General features: G+C 37.5%; 1 protein-coding gene across 16 annotated transcripts in view; it reads left to right on the top strand.

Moving 5' to 3' along the window:
* Positions 1–23,122, top strand: part of VPS13B (vacuolar protein sorting 13 homolog B) — an 804,527-nt gene that overhangs the window by 492,517 nt on the left and 288,888 nt on the right. For all 16 annotated transcript variants that reach the window (XM_061438325.1, XM_061438316.1, XM_061438319.1 and 13 more), the window contains 2 exons: positions 17,044–17,170; positions 21,228–21,371. In XM_061438325.1, the coding sequence (XP_061294309.1) occupies positions 17,044–17,170; positions 21,228–21,371 (271 nt within the window). The remainder of the gene's footprint in view (positions 1–17,043; positions 17,171–21,227; positions 21,372–23,122) is intronic.

Here is a 23,122-nt window from a genome sequence, read left to right as displayed (position 1 = left end):
TGTGATTATTGGCTTTGTAGATCTTCTATAAAAAAATGTTTATTCAAGTCTTTTGCCCATTTTTAAATTGAGAGGTCCTTTTGTGATGGTTTATAGGAGTTCTTTTTTTATTTCATTTTTTGAATTTTAAAAATTTTTATTGAAGTATAATTGAATCACAGTTGTGTTAATTTCTGGTGTACAACAGAGTGATTCAATTACACATGTACATACATATTCTTTTTCATATTCTTTTCCATTAGGATTTATTGCAAGATATTGAATTTAGTTCTCTGTGCTATACAGTAGAACCTTGTTTGTTTTAAATGTAGTAGCTTGTATCTGCTAATCCTACTTGATCCTTCCCCTTCCCCATTTCCCCTTTGGTAACTGTAAGTTTGTTTTCTTTGTATATGAGTCAATTTCTGTTTAGTAAATAAGTTAATTTGTACATATTTTTAGATTCCACATGTAAGTGATATATGGTATTTGTCTTAGTCCAAGTTACCTCATGAAGCAGGGCAAAGACTAATAGAGTTTTGCCAAGAAAATGCACTGGTCATAACAAACACCCTCTTCCAACAACACAAGAGAAGACTCTATACATGGACATCACCAGATGGTCAACACCGAAATCAGATTGTTTATATTCTTTGCAGCCAAAGATGGAGAAGCTCTATACAGTCAGCAAAAACAAGACCAGGAGCTGACTATGGCTCAGACCATGAACTCCTTATTGCCAAATTCAGACTTAAATTGAAGAAAGTAGGGAAAAACCACTAGACCATTCAGGTATGACCTAAATCAAATCCCTTATGATTTTACAGTGGAGGTGACATATAGATATAAGGGCCTAGATCTCACAGATAGAGTGCCTGATGAACTATGGAATGAGGTTTGTCACATTGTACAGGAGACAGGGATCAAGACCATCCCCATAGAAAAGAAATGCAAAAAAGCAAAATGGCTGTCTGGGGAGGCCTTACAAATAGTTGTGAAAAGAAGAGAAGTGAAAAGCAAAGGAGAAAAGGAAAGATATAAACATCTGAATGCAGAGTTCCAAAGAATAGCAAGAAGAGATAAGAAAGCCTTCTTCAGCGATCAATGCAAAGAAATAGAGGAAAACAACAGAATGGGAAAGACTAGGGATCTCTTCAAGAAAATCAGAGATACCAAAGGAACATTTCATGCAAAGATGAGCTTGATAAAGGACAGAAATGGTATGGACCTAACAGAAGCAGAAGATATTAAGAAGAGATGGCAAGAATACACAGAAGAACTGTACAAAAAAGATCTTCATGACCCAGATAATCACGATGGTGTGATCACTGACCTAGAGTCAGACATCCTGGAATGTGAAGTCAAGTGGGCCTTAGAAAGCATCACTACGAACAAAGCTAGTGGAGGTGATGGAATTCCAGTTGAGCTATTTCAAATCCTGAAAGATGACACTGTGAAAGTGCTGCACTCAATATGCCAGGAAATTTGGAAAACTCAGCAGTGGCCCCAGGACTGGAAAAGGTCAGTTTTCATTCCAATCCCAAAGAAAGGCAATGCCAAAGAATGCTCAAACTACTGCACAATTGCACTCATCTCACACGCTAGTAAAGTCATGCTCAAAATTCTCCAAGCCAGGCTTCAGCAATATGTGAACCGTGAACTTCCTGATGTTCAAGCTGGTTTTAGAAAAGGCAGAGGAACCAGAGATCAAATTGCCAACATCCGCTGGATCGTAGAAAAAGCAAGAGAGTTCCAGAAAAACATCTATTTCTGCTTTATTGACTATGCCAAAGCCATTAACTGTGTGGATCACAATAAACTGTGGAAAATTCTGAAAGAGATGGGAATACCAGATCACCTGATCTGCCTCTTGAGAAATTTGTATGCAGGTCAGGAAGCAACAGTTAGAACTGGACATGGAACAACTGACTGGTTCCAAATAGGAAAAGGAGTTCGTCAAGGCTGTATATTGTCACCCTGCTCATTTAACTTTTATGCAGAGTACATCATGAGAAACGCTGGACTGGAAGAAACACAAGCTGGAATCAAGATTGCCGGGAGAAATATCAATAACCTCAGATATGCAGATGACATCACCCTTATGGCAGAAAGTGAAGAGGAACTCAAAAGCCTCTTGATGAAAGTGAAAGAGGAGAGTGAAAAAGTTGGCTTAAAGCTCAACATTCAGAAAATGAAGATCATGGCATCCGGTCCCACCACTTCATGGGAAATAGATGGGGAAACAGTGGAAACAGTGTCAGACTTTATTTTTCTGGGCTCCAAAATCACTACAGATGGTGACTGCAGCCATGAAATTAAAAGACACTTACTCCTTGGAAGGAAAGTTATGACCAACCTAGATAGCATACTCAAAAGCAGAGACATTACTTTGCCAACAAAGGTTCATCTAGTCAAGGCTATGGTTTTTCCTGTGGTCATGTATGGATGTGAGAGTTGGACTGTGAAGAAGGCTGAGTGCCGAAGAATTGATACTTTTGAACTGTGGTGTTGGAGAAGACTCTTGAGAGTCCCTTGGACTGCAAGGAGATCCAACCAGTCCATTCTGAAGGAGATCAGGCCTGGGATTTCTTTGGAAGGAATGATGCTAAAGCTGAAAGTCCATTACTTTGGCCATCTCATGTGAAGAGTTGACTCATTGGAAAAGACTCTGATGCTGGAAGGGATTGGGGGCAAGAGGAGAAGGGGACGGCAGAGGATGAGATGGCTGGATGGTATCACTGACTCAATGGACGTGAGTCTCAGTGAACTCTGGGAGTTGGTGATGGACAGGGAGGCCTGGTGTGCTGCGATTCATGGGGTCGCAAAGAGTCGGACACAGCTGAGCAACTGATCTGATTTGATCTGATCTGAAGTTACCTCACTTAGTATGGCAATCTCTAGGTCCATCCATGTTGCAGCAAATGGCATTATTTCATTTTTTAATGGCTAGGTGATTTTCCATTGTATGTATGTATGACATCTTCTTTATCCATCGATCTGGTCAATGGACATTTAGTTTGCTTCATGATTGTATTGTAACTAGTGCTGCTGTGAACATGGGGTGGGGGGCGGGTGCATGTGTCTTCCTGAATTAGTTTTGTCCAGATACAGGCCTAGGAGTGGGATTGCTGAATCATATGGCAACTGTTTTGTTAGTTTTTTAAGGAACCTCCATACTGTTTTACATAGTGGCTGTACCAGTTTACATTCCCACCAACTATATAGCAAGGTTCCCTTTTCTCAACACCTACTTCAGCATTTATTAAGTGTAGACTTTTTTGAGGGCAGAGGAGAGGTGCCAGTTATTTTATTCTTTTCATATAGAACAAACTTACAAGAATTTATACAATTTAGAAGTAGATTCCAATTGCACCATTACTCCTAGTACAACATATAACTAATAGGACAACCAGTCAATTTCACTTTTCTTTTGAAAGTTGTACCCACAGAACATGGCAATAATTTGTAAGTCTTAGAGTCTTGTGAGGGGCTTTGTTCAAATCATACTTTCAAGTATAGATTTACTTTATTAATAATAGATGAGTTAGCAATAGATGTAAGTTTTCATACAAGTTTTCCTGTGCCGCAAGAAAATAAGATTGTTGTGAAAAGTCTTAAGATTTTATCAAATGAGATTCTCTGTACTAAATTTAGGATGCAAAACCTCATTTCTCTCTAAACAGATGTGGGAAAAAAGAAATATATTCTTTGCTTCTTTTTTGTATAGACTTTTTAATGATTGCCATTGTGACAAGTGTGAAGTGGTACCTCATTGTAGTTTTGATTTGCAGTTCTCTAATAGTTAGCAGTGTTGAATGTCTTTTCGTGTGCCTGTTGTCCATCTGTATGTCTTATTTGGAGAAATGTCTATTTAGGTCTTCTGCCCAGTATTTGATTAGGTTGTTTGTTCTGTTAATTTGTTGTATGAGCTGTTTGTGTTATTTTTTAAATTACGCCCTTGTTGGTTACATTGTTTGTAAATATTTTCTCCCAGTTTTTAGGTTGTCTTTTCATTTTGTTTATGCTTTCCTTTACTTCCATTGAGTCCTTTATTTTTGCCTTTATTTCTGTTGCCTTGGGAGATTGACCTACGAAAATATTGAAACATTAGTACAATCTGTGTCAGAGAATGTTTTGCCTGTGTTTGCTTCTAGGAGTTCTGTTGTGTCATGTTTTATATTTAAGTCTCTAAGACATTTTGAGTTTATTTTTGTGTAGGGTGTGAGGGGGTATTCTACTCATTGACTTACATGCGTCTGTCCAACTTTTACAACACCTCTTGCTGAAGAGACTTTCTTTTCTCCGTAGTGTATTCTTGCCTCCTTTGTCAAAGATTAATTGGCCATAGATGTGTGGGTTTATTTCTGTGCTTTCTCTTCTGTTCTGCTGATGTGTATATCTGGTTTTAGTGCCAGCGCCACACTGGTTTGATTACTGTAGCTTTGTAGTATTGTCTGAAGTTTGGGAGGGTTTTCTTTTCCCTCAATATCAGTTTAACAGTGCTGGGACTTAGCGTATAAATCTTTCACCTCCTTGGTGAGGTTTATTTCTAAGTTTTTTAATGCAGTCTTAGATTGTTTTCTGCTTTCCCTCTCTGATATATCATTGTGACCATTCAGAAATGCATCCAATTTCTATATGTTATTTTGTATATTTCTACCTTGCTGAATTTATCCGTGCTATCTGTTTTTGTGTAGTTTTTACAGTTTTCTCTATATATAGTATTATGTCATCTGTGTATAATGACGGTTTTACCTCTTCCCTTCCAATTTGGCTAACTTTTATTTCTTTTTCTTCTCTGATTGCTGTGGCTAGGACTTCCAATACTCTGTTAAATACAAGGGGTCGCAGTGGGCATCCTTCTCTTGTTCCAGATTTTACTGGGAAGATTTTCAGCTTTTCACCATTGAGCATCATGTTGATTTAACCCTATTATGTGGGTTTGTCACAAATAGCTTTTATTATGTTGAAATATGTTCCCTCTGTACCCACTTTGATAAGCGTTTTTATCATGAGTGGGTGTTAGATTTTGTCAAATATTGTTCCTGAATCTATTAAGATGATCATGTGGTTTTCATCTTTTCTTTATTTGCTTATATTGATTGACTTGCATATGATGAACTATCCTTGTGACCCTGGGATGAATCCAACCTAATCATGGTGTAGGATCTTTTTTATATGTTGTCGCATTCAGTTTGCTAATGTTTTGTTGAGGATTTTTGTATCTATATTCATCAAAGATACTTGCTTGTAATTTTCTTTTTTGGTAGTGTCTTTTTCTGGATTTTGTATCAGGGTAATGTTGGCTTGACAGAATGACTTTAGAAGTGTTTCCTCCTCTTCAGTCTTTTGGAAAAACCTGAGGATTAGCATAAGTTCTTCTTTGTACATGGTAGAATTTCTCAGTGAAAACATCTGGTCCTGGACTTTGGTTTGCAAGGATGTTTTTTATTACTAGTATTATTACAGATTCTGTTTCATTTCTATTGATCAGTCTGTTCCAATTATCTATTTCTTATGTGATTCAGGTTTGGTGGGCTGTGTGTATCTACAAACCTGTTGCATTTCTCCTAGGTTGTCCAACTTACTGGCTTCTAAATTGTTCATAGTATGCTCTTAGGGTTTTTTGTATTTCTGTGGTATAGGTTATTATCTCTCCTCTTTCATTTCTTACTTTGTTTATTTGGGTCTTCTCTTCTTGATGAGTCTGGCCAGGACTCTGTTAATTTTTTTTATGCTTTCAAAGAACCAGCTTTTGGTTTCATTCATATTTTTTTTTCTGTTTTTTAAAATCTCCATTATATTTATTTCCTCCCTGATATTTATTATTTCCGCCCTTGTGCTGACTTTAGCTTTTGTTTGTCCTTTTTTAAATTGTTTTAGGTGATAGGTTAGGATATTTATTTGAGATGTACTTGTTTTTGAAGAAGGCACACATGAGCTTTCCTTTTAGAACTGTTTTTGCTGCATCCCATAGATTTTGATGGGCCTCCCAGGTGGCATTATTGGTAAAGAACCTGCCTGCCAATGCACGAGGCAGAAGAGATGTGGGTTTGATCCTTGGGTTGGGAAGATCCCTTATAGGAGGGTATGGCACTCCACTCTAGTATTCTTGCCTGAGAATCCCATGGACAGAGGAGCCTGGCTTGCTATGGTTCATAGGGTTGCACAGAGTTGGACACAACTGAAGCAACTTAGCAAGCAAGAAAGCATAGATTTTGAATGGTTGTTTTTTCAATGTCATTTGTCTCAAGGTATTTTTAAAAATTTCCTTTTTCTTTTCATCATTGACCATTAGTTTTTTAGTGGTGTGTTGTTTAGTCTCCTTGTTGTCATTTCTTTCTTGTTTCTCTTTCCCTCGTTGATTTCTAGTTTCACACCCATGTGGACAGAAAAGATACTTGAAATAGTTTTCTGTGCCCTATAATTTGTGTCCTACTAAGTGATCCATCCTACAGAATGTTTCATGTGCACTTGAAAATAATGCATATTCTGAGGTTTTTTGGATGTAATTTCCTGAAAATATCACTTAAGTTTATCTGTTCTGTTTTGTCATTTATAACCTCTGTTGCCTTATTGATTTTTGTGTCTGGAAGATCTGTCCATTAATGTCAGTGGGATATTAAATTCTCCTATTACTGTATTCTTAATTTCTTTTTTATGTCTATTAATACTTGTTTTATGTATTTAGGTGCTCCTGTATTGGGTGTGTGTATGTTACAAGTATGTATCTACTTCTTGTATCGATTCTTTTATCATTGTGTGCTGTCCTTTTTTATCTTTCTCTATGGCCTTTGTTTTATTTTTTTATTTTTAGCAAATATTTGCATAGTATTTACATTGTATTTATTTTTTTTGTTTGTTTTGTTTTTTTAATTTAATTTTATTTTTAAAGTCTGTTTGGTCTGATATGAGTATAGCTACCCTTGCTTTCTTGTGATTTCCACTTTCATGAACCGTCTTCTTCTATCTCAGCACTGTGAGCACTCTGTGTGTGTCTTTCACCTTTAATTGGGTCTCTTTTAGGTGGCATATGTCGCAGGCTCTTGTTTCATTATCCAGTCTGGCACTCTGTGTCTTTTGATTGAAGCATTTAATCCATTGACATTTGAGGTAATTATTGATAGATATGTATTTATGGCATGTTTAACCTTGTTTTCTAGCTGATTTTATATTTCTTCTTTGTTCCTTTCTTTTTGTTTTTCCTTTTGCAGTTTGATGATTTTCTTTTGAACTATACTTACGTTCTCTTCCTTTTGGTTTTTGTGAATCAATCGTATGTTTTTGATTTATGATTTCCCGTTTTTCAGATATGTTAAACTATTGCTGTAATTTTATAGTATATAGTTTGCTTTAGACTGATACTCATAGACTCAAACACATTCGGAAAATAAATCTACATTTTTCTACTCGCTTCTCCCACATTTTATGACTTTGGTATCATCTTTTACATCTTCATGTTTACCCTTTTGCTGTTCATTGTAGTTGTCACTTGCTCAAGTTTGTTTTGTTTTGTTTTTCAAATCTGTGTATTGGCTTATTTAAGTGATTTACTTTCTAATTGTGATTCTCTCTGTCCTATAGATTATTGTTTCTTTTGTATTTAGAGAAAACCTTTCAATATTTCTTTTAGGATAGGTTTAATATTGATCTAGTCTTTTAGCTTTTGCCTGTCTGAGAAATTCTTTCTCCTTCTATTCTAAATGATAATTTTGCTGGGTGAAGTATTCTTGGTTGTAAGTTCCTTCCTTTCAGAAGTTTGAATACATCTTATGACTCCCTCCCAGCCTGCAACATTTCTGTAGGAAATTAGTTGATAGTCTTATGGAGGTTCCCTTGGAACTAACTCTTCTTTTTTCTCTTATTGCATTTAGAATTCTCTGTATAACTTCTGCCATTTTAAATATGATATGTCATGGTGTGGATCTATTCAGGTTCCCTTATTTGGGACCCTCTGTGCTTCCTTTACCTGAATATCTGTTTACTTCCCCAGGTTTGGGAATTTTTCACCGATAATTTTTTCAAATACATGCTTGATCCCCTTCTCTCCCTTCTCTTTTTGGAAGCCCTATTATACTTGAACTGGCATTTTTTCTTGCCTTGTCGTTCTGTCTGCATTTCTGATTGAGTGATTTGCATTATTCTGTCTCTTCTAGATAACTTAATCATTTTTCTGTGTCATTTAGTTTGCTATTCATTGCTCGTAGATTGGGTTTGATCCCCAGCCTCTAGAGTGCTATTAATCCCCTTGGGTGTAGTGCAGGCATTGCAGTCTCAAAGCCACCAGTGGAGTAAATCCCCTGAAATAATGCAGCCCCTGGGAATCAGCATGGGAAAATCCCATGGACGGAGGAGCCTGGTGGGCTGCAGTCCATGGGGTCTCTGAGGGTCGGATACGACTGAGCGACTTCACTTTCACTTTTCACTTTCATGCATTGGAGAGGGTAATGGCAGCCCACTCCAGTGTTCTTGCCTGGAGAATCCCAGGGATGGGGGAGCCTGGTGGGCTGCCGTCTATGGGGTTGCACAGAGCCAGATACGACTGAAGTGACTTAGCTTGACTTAGCTTAGCTTAGCTTAGCAATGACAGACGTAGAATGTTGCACCTTCGACCACACTCCAGCCCCTCAGGCTGTGTCTGTCCAGCCAACCCCAGTCTTTTCTCCAGTCTGTCTTCTGAAGCTACAGTTTTAGCACCCTAGTCCCTACACACACCAGCCAGCACACATCTGAGGCTTAGGAGCGGAACAAGGTAGCCACGACCATCTGTGCTGGTCTCTTTCTGTTGTACATGTGGCATTCTGGCTGCTACACTGTCTCCTCTGAGCCTCTCAGGCTGCCTTTCTGTCCTAGCTGATTCCTAGGCAATGCAGGAGGTTCTCATGGTGATCAGAAATTTCCTCTTCCATAGCTCCCTTCCAGGAATGCAGGTCCTGTCCTGATTCCTTTATTTTTCCTTTGTGCTTCCTGGTTACATAGTGATGTTTCTTGCAGCTTTGCTTTTATGAGATCTTTTGCCAGCATTCAGTAGGTATTCTGTGATAGTTGTGTCACATGTAGAAGTATTGTTGATGTATTTATGAGAAGAGGTGAGCTCTACATCCTTCTGTTCTGCCTTCTTGATCTGAGCCAGGTCATGAAGATTTATGCCTATAGTATACTAGGAGTTTTATGGGTTTAATGCTTATAATTCGGTTATTCAGTTATTTTAATGCTTTTTTTTTTAATAGAGTATAGAGTAGAGTTATTCATTTGCATATTGGATATCCAGTTGTTCCGGCACCATTTGTTGAGGAGATTGTTCTTTCCCCAGTGAATGGTCTTTGCACCTTTGTCAGAAATTAAAGACTATTTTAATATCAAGTATACACCATGGAATATCTTTTACACTAAAGATACAAAGTAAAATAACTTATGATATGTGCCCATCCCTTACAGAGCTCATCTCCCAATCAAAAAGACAGACTGGTTAATTAAATATTCAAGTACAGTGTGGAAACCATTCTGATAGACATAAATAAAGGATACTTAGGATTAAACTAAGGCACATAAAAATTTAGATAAACACATTTCATGCACATAAGACATCTTAGGCAGATAGATGTGACATAACACATAAATACAACGATAAATTACTCTAAAATTGATGTAGGTACAAATAGAAAATTAAAAGAAAGAAACTCTATGTGTGGGTTTTCAGGGAAGGTTTCACTATGTTTATGATGAATTTTTTTCCACAAAGCATGAATGACAGGAGAAGGAAGGGAGCAGTTTGAGCTAAGAAAGATACTCCAGTTTAAAAACCTGCCCTGTTTTTCTCACTTCTAAATACCAATCACAGAGTATCATGCTTGGCACATAATAGGAAGTTAGTGAAGATTTGAATGAACTGAGAAATTGAATTACAAGATGATTAACTAGAGCTAGCAAATCAGGTGACTGAATGTGAGTGTTTCTGAGAGATACTCATTCAAATAAAGACAAGATATATCTGATATTGTTTAGTTCTGCTGATTAATCTTGACAAATATAATACAGAGCTTTAATGTCATTACATTTTTTGTTTTTCAATAAGTATTACCAGTAGAATTCAAAAGATACACAGTAAAGACTAATTTACTCCCCCGACCCATTATTAAATGACAGTCTTTATAATGCATTATTCCACTTGACTCGGAATTCCTCCTGACATGTTACTCACATTTTGTTTTTAATCATAATGTGTTTCAGTGTGTATGATCAGGAGAAAGAAGCAGGGAAGTTAAGCATAAAGAATCATCAGATTTTAAAATTTGTAGATATTTTGCTCTTAAAACCTTAATTTTTTAGCTGACAGAATGTATCAGGGTTCAATCAGGTCAGAACAATAACTGTAAGTGTTATAACAAAGGGGATTTATTTTAGGAATAATAACTTATCCATTTGTAGAAGAAGCTGGGTATCCTGGATAACAAATTTGTTGCACTCCAGGAAGCCTGGGAAGCCAGCTTTGTCTAGTGGCTACAGGGACCACTGAAGGCTGGTAGACAGGGCTGTGGGAGGCTGTTACTCGTGCTTCTGGAGTTCAGCCTGCAGTTGCTATTGCCCAGCAGAGCCAGAAGGCAGGAAAACATCTTGAAGGTGGAAAGAGTGAGGGCAGGCTGAAATCTGTTGGCACTTCTGCATCACGTTTTCTCTACTATTTAAAACAGTGTAACTTTCAGAGAATATTGTCCATTATCTATTTCTCTTCCACATTCCAACTCTCATGCAAACTTCTTTCTAAACTCTGAACTATTCTTAGCACACTATAGAACAAAAGCACTACAGAAAACTAAGTTTGAGGAGATTCTTCACTTGTCCAATGTCACTTAAAATACAGCTAAGTGTGGAACCCTGGTTTGCTTCCTCTTAGCCAACTACTTTTCTTGTACTCAATTCTCTGACCCCTTACACTTATGCTAAAGTTCATTGTTATTAAATGGCTTTTTTTTCTTTTTCTTTTAGCAACCATTGTTACTACATCTGGGCTTATTTTATAATCTGAGAAAAAGAAGTGCTAAGAACTAAAATAGCCCATACTGATGTGCAGGTTACACATTAAAATCACCAGTGCTGTTGTACATGATGATTAGAACTTTGAGGGTGTCTGGAGTCGGGGTGCAGTGAGGGTAGGGGGATGGTATAGAAAGTTTATCTTATAATTTCCTGAAAATGTCAGTAAGCCTAAATCCTCCAAGTGAGTCTGATTTTCTTGTTTATAATACTTAAAGATATAATTTGAACAGACTTGAAAGCTGCAATTAAAAAAAATAAATCGTTTATACCAAGTACTTTTATTTGGCCCTCTCATTGTCTGTGTTTTATTTCCTTGAGTAATTTATCTTTCTGACTTTATTGTGAGGAAATAGAACACATTTATTTGTTTGAGTATTTTGATAAACATATATCAAATTACATGTATTGCCCTTTGGACTATTTCCCCCACACATTGGATTTTTTAAAAATTCTTAGCAGGCTGAATTTGAATTTGACACATTCTTAAACTCAGTTCTATGATTCACAAGATTAGTAGCATTGACTGTGTGGAAGTATAGCTTTGTGTTGATGTTAAAGTACCTGAAGCATAAATAATTGGCTTAATTCTGAGAGATCATGACTGTTCTGTCTGTATTTTGATCTCTTACATTTTTATTTTTTAAAAGTGATTACCCACATGTTCATAGGAGTCTTTGCCTATTTTGATTTATGATTGATCAAACAGATTTTTTCCAAAATTGTTCCTGGAAATTATAAACAGGAATGTGGAAGGAAAGCATTTTCTTTGATTTTGCTCTTCACCTTGAAAACCATCACTTATGTCTTTATTTGTGAGGATATCAAGCTAATGCCTAAGCAAATTTATAGGCTAGAAGTTAGTCTGATTCCCATAGTTTATAGATTAATGCCTGGGATCACCTAAACCTTCTTGATTTGTGTGATTTTATAATAATCCTGTAACTTTTTCATGACTTTATGTGAGAGAATGTTTTCTCCTGCTGCTTAAAGTACCTGGGAACTGAGTGTGAAGGGAAAAGGGATCCTGGTGCAGCAGGAAGAAGCAGCCAGTTTGTATTTCCCAACAGCCAGCAGATATTTCCTACCTGAAGATATCCTTGGCAACTTGAAAAGGTGGCACAGAGATTAAAGGACATAGATCTGTCTTGTTCATCCTGACTCTTCTGTAGTTACTGGTATCAACTTGCCCTGGAGGTCCAGTTGTGGAACCTTTGTTCCAACTGAGTGGCCTTAGCCCAGTCCCTGAAACTCATCTCCTCATAGGTGATTTGGGGCTAATAATGGAGAAGGTGATGGCACCCCACTCCAGTCCTCTTGCCTGGAAAACTGGACGGCAGAGCCTGGTAGGCTGCAGTCCATGGGATCGCTAAGAGTCGGACACAACTGAGCGACTTCCCTTTCACTTTTCACTTTAACACATTGGAGAAGGAAATGGCGACCCACTCCAGTATTCCTGCCTGGAGAATCCCAGGGACAGGGGAGCCTGGTGGGCTTCCGACTATGGGGTTGCACAGAGTCAGACACGACTGAAGCGACTTAGCAGCAGCAGCAGCAGCAGCAGCATGGTTCTTACTTCACGTACAGGGTTGCTGTAAAGAATTCAGTATCTACGTCACAAAAGACATTTCACAAACTGTAAAGGCCGTCATAGGGTTTCCCACGTGGCACAGTGGTAAAGAATCCATCTGCCAGTACAGGAGATAGAAGAGATGTGGGTTTGATTCCTGGATCAGGAAGATCCCCTAGAGTAGGAAATGGAAACCCACTCCAGTATTTTTGCCTGGAAAATTCCATGGACAGAGGAGCCTAGCAGGTTGCAGTCCATGGGGTTGCCAAGAGTTGGACACAACTGAGCAACTGAACACACACACAAGCATAGTTACTAACAGGCAATAGGTACTCAAAAAGTCAGAAAATATTTAAGTTGAATATAATCATCATAGTAATATACCATATAATTTTATTTTAATTGCATTAGAAATTCAACAGAAAATGTTACTCTGGAAGGAAAAAAAAAAACACCACACACACTAAAATGGACTTCAATTCTTAACCGCTGCTGCTGCTGCTAAGTCACTTCAGTCGTGTCCAACTCTGTGCGACCCCAGAGACAGCAGCCCACCAGGCTCCCCCATCTCTGGGATTCTCCAGGCAAGACACTGGAGTGGGTTGCCATTTCCTTCTCCAATGCATAAAAGTGAAAAGTGAAAGTGAAGTCGCTCAGTTGTGTCGGACTCTTAGCGACCCCATGAACTGCAGCCTACCAGGCTCCTCTGTCCATGGGATTCTCCAGGCAAGAGTACTGGAGTGGGTTCCCATTGCCTTCTCCAGCAACTCTTAACTAGTCAAATGATTTATCCTTGTGACTCTCTAAAAATGAGAGGAATCTGTATAAATAGGTACAGTGAATCAAATTATAATGAATAATTTCTCCAAAAGTATGTTATATATATTTATTGTTTATAAAAATGTGTGTGAATAGTACTGTTTTTCATATTCAGGAATATCTACTGAAATAGATTATCTCTGTTGATTGCCACAAGTCTTAAGTATTTTCTGGTCTGTCTATCTTTGGTAGTATTTCTAGTTTACTAATTTGTAAAGTTATATCTAAAATTCTATTTATCCATCTATTATATATTTAATTTTAGTAACTATATTTTTATTTCTGAATGTTCTATTTGATTGTTTTTCAAATCTGCTTTGCCTTCTTTTATGGTATTAATACTTTGGTTTTTTTCCCTCATGTGGTTCATTCCATCCTATATGTCATTAATGATTTTAAAGAAATTTATTATATTGTTGACATGTGAAAATTCCATTATCAGAAGTTCTTGATCATGAATTTGATAATGGGATTGAATTCTCTTCTTGCTAATAAAAAAATGATTTTGAAGTATATATGAAATCTGTATTTAGGAGTTTATCTTCAGTGGTCTTTGTTCCTTAGAATCCTTTTTGTCAGTTTGAAAGCATGTTTTCCAAAGAGACTTGTATCTATTTCTGACTGATGCCCTGGGGTTATCAAAGGTCTGATGCCACTTTTATATAAATAACTTAATATTGGTATTCCTGGACCAACACACATAATATAAATTACAGCTTCCAAACACACATGGGATATTTCCCATTATTTTTCATTTTCTAATTATTTTTATTTTTAAGTTGAAAAAAGAGAAAGATCTCTGTTTTTTCAATAAGTTCTCTTTCCAAAACAGGCAGACTTCCTTGTTCTTTTCTATTTCTGATTGGAAGTTGTTTTTCTGGCCTTTTAGGGGCCCCAGATCTAAGTTGACCTCTCATCTCAAAATCCTTGCCTGTCAGGGGTGTAAGGATTAGCCTTTTGTCTCCATATGACCATTAAAAATCTATTTCTGAGGTGCAGGTTGTTGGGGGGGGGATCTATTCCCTTGGCTTACTGAGAGTAGCTAAGACCCTAAAGTCATTAATGATGTCAGTTAATACTTTGAGTTTTACTTCCCTCTTGTTATTTTAAACCCTAGACTATTGTCTAGTAAAGTATTAGCATAATATAATTCTTGTTGCAGTTATTTCTGCAGTGTGTATTTTTTTCCTTCTTTTGAATTTATCCTTGAAAATATTTGAATCTATAAAAAAAGTTTTATGATTTAAAAAATATGTATCCTTAACTCAGATATTTACCAGAGATAATACAAAAGAAAAGTTAGCACTCTATATACCAGTAAAGTTCTAGTTTTATGACCATTGACTTATTAAACTTTTTTTAAACTTTCTAACGTCATAGGTCTTTCATATGTTGTGTTACTGATTTAATTCACACAATGGGAAATAATTAGAATATGAAGAAGCACTCCCCCATCAGTGCTTCAGTTAAAGTTTGCTTTCATTTGGTTCCCTGCCACCTTTTCCATTTTAAGGTATTTTTAATATATCATATATTTTAGCATTCCCCTATGAGAGCACATCAGATGTTACATGTTTCTCACATTGGTCATTTTATGGAATTTGAGCTATTAAGCTATAATTGTGGTGTCTCTTAGGATCTCAACTCTTCCTCTGTATTCAGATTGTAATACTTCTTCCTGCTACCCTCTATTCACCAGATCTCTTAATTCTTTAAAATTGACTTTCTTGAAATCCAGTACTTATGTGTCACAGAACCAGATAATCTGATTTGCTTTTTTGGCAAAGAGCAAATAAAGCTCTGCCCATTGCCCAGTTCAACAAAAGATGCAAGTACTCTCTAGACTACTCTGGTAGAAAAAGATGTAGACAGACTTGAGTTTTATCTGTGCTTTTTCATGAGATAACTTATGCCAATTCTCTGATCTCACCTTGATTATTTTATAATAATAGAGACTAATAGCAGAGAAGGCAGTGGCACCCCACTCCAGTACTTTTGGCCTGGAAAATCCCCTGGACGGAGGAGCCTGGTAGGCTGCAGTCCATGGGGTGGCTTGCTAGGAGTTGGACACGACAGAGCGACTTCCCTTTCACTTTTCACTTTCATGCATTGGAGAAGGAAATGGCAACCCACTCCAGTGTTCTTGCCTGGAGAATCCCAGGGATGGCGGAGCCTGGTGGGCTGCCATCTATGGGGTCTCACAGAGTCAGACACGACTGAAGCACCTTAGCGGCAGCAGCAGCAGCAGAGACTAATAGGGGCATACTTATAAAGAATATAAAATTAATGGTTCCAGTAACTTTTGAGGTGTGACTTGCTAGTAAAACATGGAACTGTTTTATCTCATAAAATGATAACTAAGAATATGAATAAATAACTTGAAAAAACTGCAATAAACTTGAAAATCTGTACTAGCACAAGTTTTGATTTCTCAATAATATTTAAAATTATTAGCAATTAGCAATTTTTAATGTAGTATAGAAATAGTGTGCTAGATAACTGTTCAAAAGATAAGAATGTATAAAGAAAAATTAAGATAGAGGTCAAAGCTGCTCTGGTATAAATTTGCCCTGCAGACCTATAACTGTGGAACCTTTGTTCCAATAGGTGATGTGGAGCTAATAGTGGTCCTTACTTCATGTACAGGGTTGCTGTGATGAAGAATTCAGGACCAAAGTCACAAAAAGCATTTCACAAACTGTAAAGGCATTTATAGGGCTTCCCAGGTGGTGCAGTGAGAAAGAATCTGCCTGCCAGTGCAGGAGACACAGGAGGTGTGTTCGATCCCTGAGTCAGGAAGATCCTCTAAAGTAGGAAATGGCAACCCACTCCAGTGTTCTTGTCCGGAAAATTCCATGAACAGAGGAGCCTGGTGAGCTGCAGTCTGTGGGGTTGCAAAGAGTTGGACACATCTGAGCACACACGCACACACACAGAAAGTTATAATCTATGAACTCAGATGGTTCTTAGAGTTTAAAAAAGAAAAGTCAAAGGTTAAATGAACATGCTTGTGAAACTAAAGAAACTGAAAAGGAGGCAGCTGTCAAATAGAATGCCAGAAATATTAAAACTAGGAAATTAAAAATGATCACAAAAGAATAAGAGTATTTTTTTAACAAAAGAGATACTAAACTATTTGTAGAAACCAAAGGAATTAAAAGTAGAAAAAGCAATTTATTGAAAGATCCTAGAATACTACTGGGTTTCCTGCCTACCAGTGCAGGAGACGTAAGAGACACAGGTGCGGTCCCTGTGTCGGGAAGATCTCCTAGAGGAGGGCATGGCACCCACTCCAGTATGCTTGCCTGCATAGTCCCATGGACAGAGAGCCTGGCAGGCTACAGTCCATAGGGTTGCAAAGAGCTGGACACAACTGAAGTGACTTAGTATGCACATGCGCAGGATAGTACTAATGGAAATTGACTGCTTACATCTGAATTTTTTGATTACTTTTTTTTTCCTTTTATGCCTCTGAAGTTAGGAATTGACTTTACAAAACTATGACTATAAAATACACAAATAGACACACTCAACATAATGAAATTTTGGCATACATGTTTGTAGTACAGAAACTTGTACAAAAGTAATGAAAATTATCCTTAAAAATGAAATGGCTAATTATTTTTTACTCTATCTTTTAGCATACGGCGGCATCAAGAAAGAAGAGCAATTTTGACTCCCATTTTAACAGATTTTTCTGTACGAATAACTGGAGCACCTGCCATCATTTTCACCAAAATAATTTCTCCGGAAAATATGCACACTGAGGTTAGAACTTAATTTAGGTTTTTTTTTAGTCTGAATATTGAAGCATCTTTTCTTTGTGTGTTTAGAGTTTTCATAGTTTCCGTGCACAGGATATCAGATTAGCTTATTATTAATGTTATTATTTTATCTAATAATTATTGAGCACTTTTTGTACTGTTTAGGGCTTCCCTGATAACTCAGTTGATAAAGAATCCATCTACAATGCAGGAGACCCCAATTAGATTCCTGGGTCGGGAAGGTCCCCTGGAGAAGGGATAGGCTACCCACACCAGTATTCTTGGACTTCTCTTATGGCTCAGCTGGTAAAGAATCAGCCTGCAATGCAGGAGACCTGGGTTCATTCCCTGGGTTGGGAAGATCCCCTGGAGATGGGAAAGGCTACCCACTCCAGTATCCTGGCTTAGAGAATTCCATGGACTGTATAGTCCATGGGATCAAAAAGAGTCAGACACGACTGAGCGACTTTCATTTTATAGTACTGTTTATGTATTGCTTTCATGTAATATTTGGGCTTCCCTGTTGGCTTAGACGGTAAGGAGTCTGCCTACAATGCTGGAGACCAGGGTCCTATCCCTGAGTCAGGAAGATCCCCTGGAGAAGGAAGTGGCTACCCACTCCAGTATTCCTGCCTGGAGAATTCCATGGATAGAGGATCCTGGAGGCCTGTAGTCCAGGTGTCGCAAAGAGTCTGGACATGACTGAGCAACTTTAACTGTTATTTTCTTTTTTCATGTAATAACTCATTTATTAGAAATCCTATTAGCATCTCTTGGAGAAGGCAATGGCACCCCACTCCGGTACTCTTGCCTGGAAAATCCCATGAATGGGGGAGCCTGGTAGGCTGCAGTCCATGGGGTCGCTAAGAGTCGGACACTACTGAGCGACTTCACTTTCACTTTTCACTTTCATGCATTGGAGAAGGAAATGGCAACCCACTCCAGTGTTCTTGCCTGGAGAATCCCAGGGACGGGGAAGCCTGGTGGGCTGCCGTCTATGGGGTCGCACAGAGTCGGACACGACTGAAGCGACTTAGCAGCAGCAGCATTAGCATCTCTTACTGTCCTCATTTTGTAGATGAGGAAACTAAAGCATGGAGAGTTAACCTGTCTAAATTTTCACAAGTAGAAGCAGAACATGGTATGCACCCAACTGGTCTGGTTCCCAGCCATATACTCTTGATCTGCACAACCTCTTTCTAATAAAAGTAGCAATAATACTGACAAGATTACTTAGCATTCTCACATGGTGCTGGGGTCCAGCCCCAGTGGATCCGGGGAATTGAAGCGGGGACGGCGTTGGCGAGGATCAGGAAACAATTGCTTAATTAAATGTTAATTAAGGATATAAAGAGTAATAGAATAAGGATAGCTCAGTGAGAAAATTTAGTGGAGAAAAGAGGCTGAATAATTCAGCCAGAAGGTGAGAGAAAGAACGACATGGGGAGACCAAGCTTCGGTGAACAAGGCCCGCAATTTATTTTCCAAAGTAGTTTTTATACCTTAAGTTATGCATAGAGGATAATGGGGGAAGGGATAGAGTCATGCAGTAAGCCAGGCTTTCTTCCTGCAAACTTATCATATGCAAAAGTTTAGGTGATTTGCATCATCTTCTGGCCAAGAGGCCTGTTAACATTTTAAGAAACTAATTTTTCTCTAAAGGTGAAAAGTCAGGCGCCACCCTCCAAAAGCATTAGATAAAGTTGCATTCCTATAGGGCAAAGGTGTAGTGGGCTATAACAAGAAAAGAATTAACTCAAGGGTCCAAGGTTATAAACATTAAAGCTACTACTTACACCAATTATATTAATCAATACACTGCCAGGGACACAGCAGGTAAGGGATATGGAAACTTAGCAGCAAACATTGGCCCAACAAGTGAAAAACCCTTCACCAATACAATTTCTAATCAATCTTTTAACTCCTCAAAGGAATCTGTATTCAGACAGTTTAGAACATCTCATGCCTCTCACAGTTGTGAACTAAAACACTCTTGTCACGCCCAGGACAGCCCTCCATAAAGTCAGAGGTGTAGGTGAGAGCACAAAGCAGTAAAGTAGGCAGACTCTGGTTTTGGGGGTAGATGCTCGAGAATTTCCAGGGGGACTCCTGAGGCTTGATGCCTTTGCGTATGCGGAGCCTCCTTCCTCATGACCTTTGCCACGGCGGAGTTCCTCACGCTGGCTCCCGGCAACATGGATTACCTTACAAGGAGAGCTCTACACGAATTACCTTATTTACTCTTCTCAGCATTATGAGTATACGTATTTTATAGATGAGGAAACTGAGATCAAAAGAAATTAAGTAATTTGACCAACATTACTAACCAGTTACTAACGGATCCAGAATTGAAGTCTAATCACTGTGCTGTATTTTGCCTCTATGCCTAGAATAGAAATGTAATAATAGTGGGATCCTTTATGTTTAATGTTATGTTTTTTATGTTATGTTAATTTATAACATAATTTGTTATGCTGATAACTATAAATTTTTGATCATTCATAGAGTTATAAGCGGTTGTTATGAAAACTTCGGAAATATGTACAAATTAAATGTATTATTATTTTAGGGAGACAAAAGTTTACATCCTTCTCTGAGTCTTTAAAGAACAGTATTTTGTGTTATCTTATTTGATCTTTGTAATAACCCTAATAAGGAAAGCCAGTGGCTCAGAGTTAGAGAGTCCTCCTGCAATTCAGGAGACACAAGAGATGCTGGTTCGATCCCTGGGTCTGGAAGATCTCCTGGAGAAGGGAACATAACCCACTCCAGTATTCTTGATGGGAAAATCTCATGGAGTAGGAGCCTAGCAGGCTCCAAAGTCCATAGGGTTGCAAAGAGTCAGACATGACTGAGCCTACTAGGGAAAGTTAGGTTAGACAGGATATCTTTATATCCACAAAAATTGTATAAAAATTAAGTAAGTCTACTAATATCTTTCAGTTACTTAGTAACACAATTTGTTTAAAATACACAAGTGTATTGCTTTCATCATTACTTAAGGAATAAAATAAGAATTCTAACTATAATGAATAAAATCTGGAAACTTTTGGAGAGAAAGTTTATTTAACTAAAAAAAAGAGGGGGAGGATCATTTCCGACATGCTGTTCTTTATGGCTTTATTAAAAGCTGCTCTAAGCTGTGTAGTTTGTATTTGGACCCATCATAAGTCTCCTTAAATCCGTTCTCTTGGATGACACTAATAAAGAGAAGGTTTGTTGGACATTTCCAAGCATTTGAACATTGTCCGCATGCACTTCATGACAAGAGGCAGGGCTTCTGCTTATTAAGTGAAACTTCTGAATTGGTTTTCATTTCTGTTTTCCTTCGCTGAATGGTTTTCCAACAGTAGATGTTCAAGTGACTGTTATGCAGAACAGCATCAGTTAAGTGGACATCTACCTAATACTGCCAAGATTTTAGCAGGTTAAAGAAGTGAAATTAATTAGTCTAGCTGGTTTTGGCTTTAGCGCTCCATTTTGTTATGAATCATTTGGAATGGATCCTTTGGAGAATACTCAGACCATACCACCTGTGACTGTAATTGGTGCCTATAATTTGCCTGTCTCCCCACCTAGATTGTAATCTTCTCAAAGGCAGATTGCCCTTCAACACTAGTCTCACTCTGTCTGATGTTCCTAGCACTCTAGTATACTGCATGGTGCTTATGAAATGCTAAGTATATGTCCGTTTGAGAGGATGAGCAAGATTATGCTAAAGAATTACATACATCACTGCCTACATATTGAAATAATGATATTAGTTTGAGATGTGAAAAGCCAAATGCATATGAAATGGTGAAAAATTCTTCTTATAGTGGGTTTCCCTGTAACTAGCACATGGCCTGCTGCACAACAGGCCTTCATAAATGTTTATTAATTTAATCCACTAAACTGTGTCAAGTAACTGTGCTCACCATATCTGCTATTCTCATTAACATATGAACTTGAGTCCCAGGAGAATTCATCAACATTCATAAAGCTCAAATAAGTAGGAATGATAAATTATCATATAATGCCATCATGCTTCTTTATCTATATTAAACCTTTTTTTCCTTCAGGAGATTTTAGTGTGTGGCCATTCCTTGGAAGTGAATATAACCACAAACCTGGACTTCTTCCTAAGTGTGGCTCAAGTTCAACTCTTACATCAGTTAATAGTAGCAAATATGACTGGCCTGGAACCATCAAACAAAGCCACAGAGGTAACTCTTACCTGATTTTGATTAGGCTTACTGCATTTGTGCCAACTTTACATTGATAATAGAAAAAACAATAATTAAATGCTTTCTGCTAATTATTCTATATTTAAGTTTATTCAAAATATGTATATAAATCATTTTGGATTGGTGTTGTTTATTTTTGAAATTTGCTTGTTCTCTTTTCCCATAATTCATATGCACCTTTGCAGAATTGCTGTGGCCCAGGCCCAGAAAAGTCACTGTTAAAAGCATGATTTTATTGCCCTGCTGCAGTTTTTAAAGTACAGTGCACAAAACCTGGTGTAGCTTTCCCTTACTCAGATCCATTACAGGGATGGGGCCCCTTTTGGAAATGAACTTTGTAAGAGTACAGTGGGAATAGCTTCAAAAAATAGCTTCTAAAGCATTTGTTTCCCATGCTGAGTGAAGAATGGACATAATCAAAAAACTTGAATGCCTGCCTAGAATTTTAATTTTGATCCAGTGTTCATTGGAAGCCTGCATTGTAACCACAAAGCATGTCAACATGAAACAAAGAAAGCTGCTTGTTAGATGCTTCTCAAGATACTGTTTCTTTGCTTTTTGTTTCCCTACTGCTATAATCACATCTGTACTTACAGTAATTATTTTATAAAATCTGTAATGAAGAACCTGTTTATCTATGAAAATGGCATTGCTTATATTTTTGTCATGAGTTAGACGCAGAAGTCTCTTAAGTGTTGTTTATTAAGAAGGAAGGGAAGGAGGAGGTGTTCCCTGAGAGCCTCTTGATACTAAGCAAGTGTGCCAGGTATTTTCATGTAAGTTAACTTGTGTATCTTCAAGCATGTTATTAACAACCACTCTGTGAACCAGATGTGAGCATTATCACCACCTTACAGATTAAGACATTGGGGCTCAGAGACAGTAAGGGACCTGCCTGACAGCATACACACATCACTAAAAAATGGTGAATCAGAGTATTTAAATCTTTCAAGTCAGTGCTTTTTTCATTCTACCACAGTTGCTGTACTATATCTGTTACATTAGTCTCAATCACCTTTTTAAGAAATTATTTAAAAATGATAAAAGCTGTTATCTTTCATAAAGATTCTCTTAACTGCATCATCTTTTACCACCCATGATTTGTTTGCTCAGTATCTTTTAAAAGGACTATAAAGCTATATACTCTTCAAAATATTGACTTTTTCCCCCAATATATTTTAGACAATACAAAAGAATATAAATATATGATATGAAACTAAGCAGAGCAAAAAATTTTCCCCATGGCATTTTCAATGAAATCCTTGAAGCAACTTAGGTTGGAAACAAACTGTTATATTCTTTGTGCCAATTTTATGAACCTTTCATGTGACAGAATCTGTCATGTGAAATCTAACTCATGGATTTCTGATGTGTTTTAGGAATTTATAGAACTTAGCAATTGGTTGCTAACTATTTACCTACCTATTTCTAAAATCTATTGGTAGGATCTGATTTTAGTAAATAAGGCCCACTCAGAGTTAGATTACTAACAACTCTTTCCTGAATGTCAAGTCTTTTCTCACAGTTCCATAAACAAGCTAGGATTGGTTTTGCTGTTTTAAAAATATGTCTGTGGCCCTTTATTCCTTCTTGGAGATGATGTTAAAAAAGTACAGACAGTATACTGAAATACAGTGTAAGCAGTGCACTGCAAAATGATTAGTATGGTAAAATTTATTTTATGTGTGTTCTACCACAATTGGAAAAAAAGAAGTACAAACTCCAATGAG

This window comes from Bos javanicus, chromosome 14 (genome assembly GCF_032452875.1).
Source record: "Bos javanicus breed banteng chromosome 14, ARS-OSU_banteng_1.0, whole genome shotgun sequence".
Taxonomy (NCBI): domain Eukaryota; kingdom Metazoa; phylum Chordata; class Mammalia; order Artiodactyla; family Bovidae; genus Bos; species Bos javanicus.
Note: the sequence above shows the minus strand (reverse complement) of the source record. Positions and strands in the feature narration are given on the sequence as shown.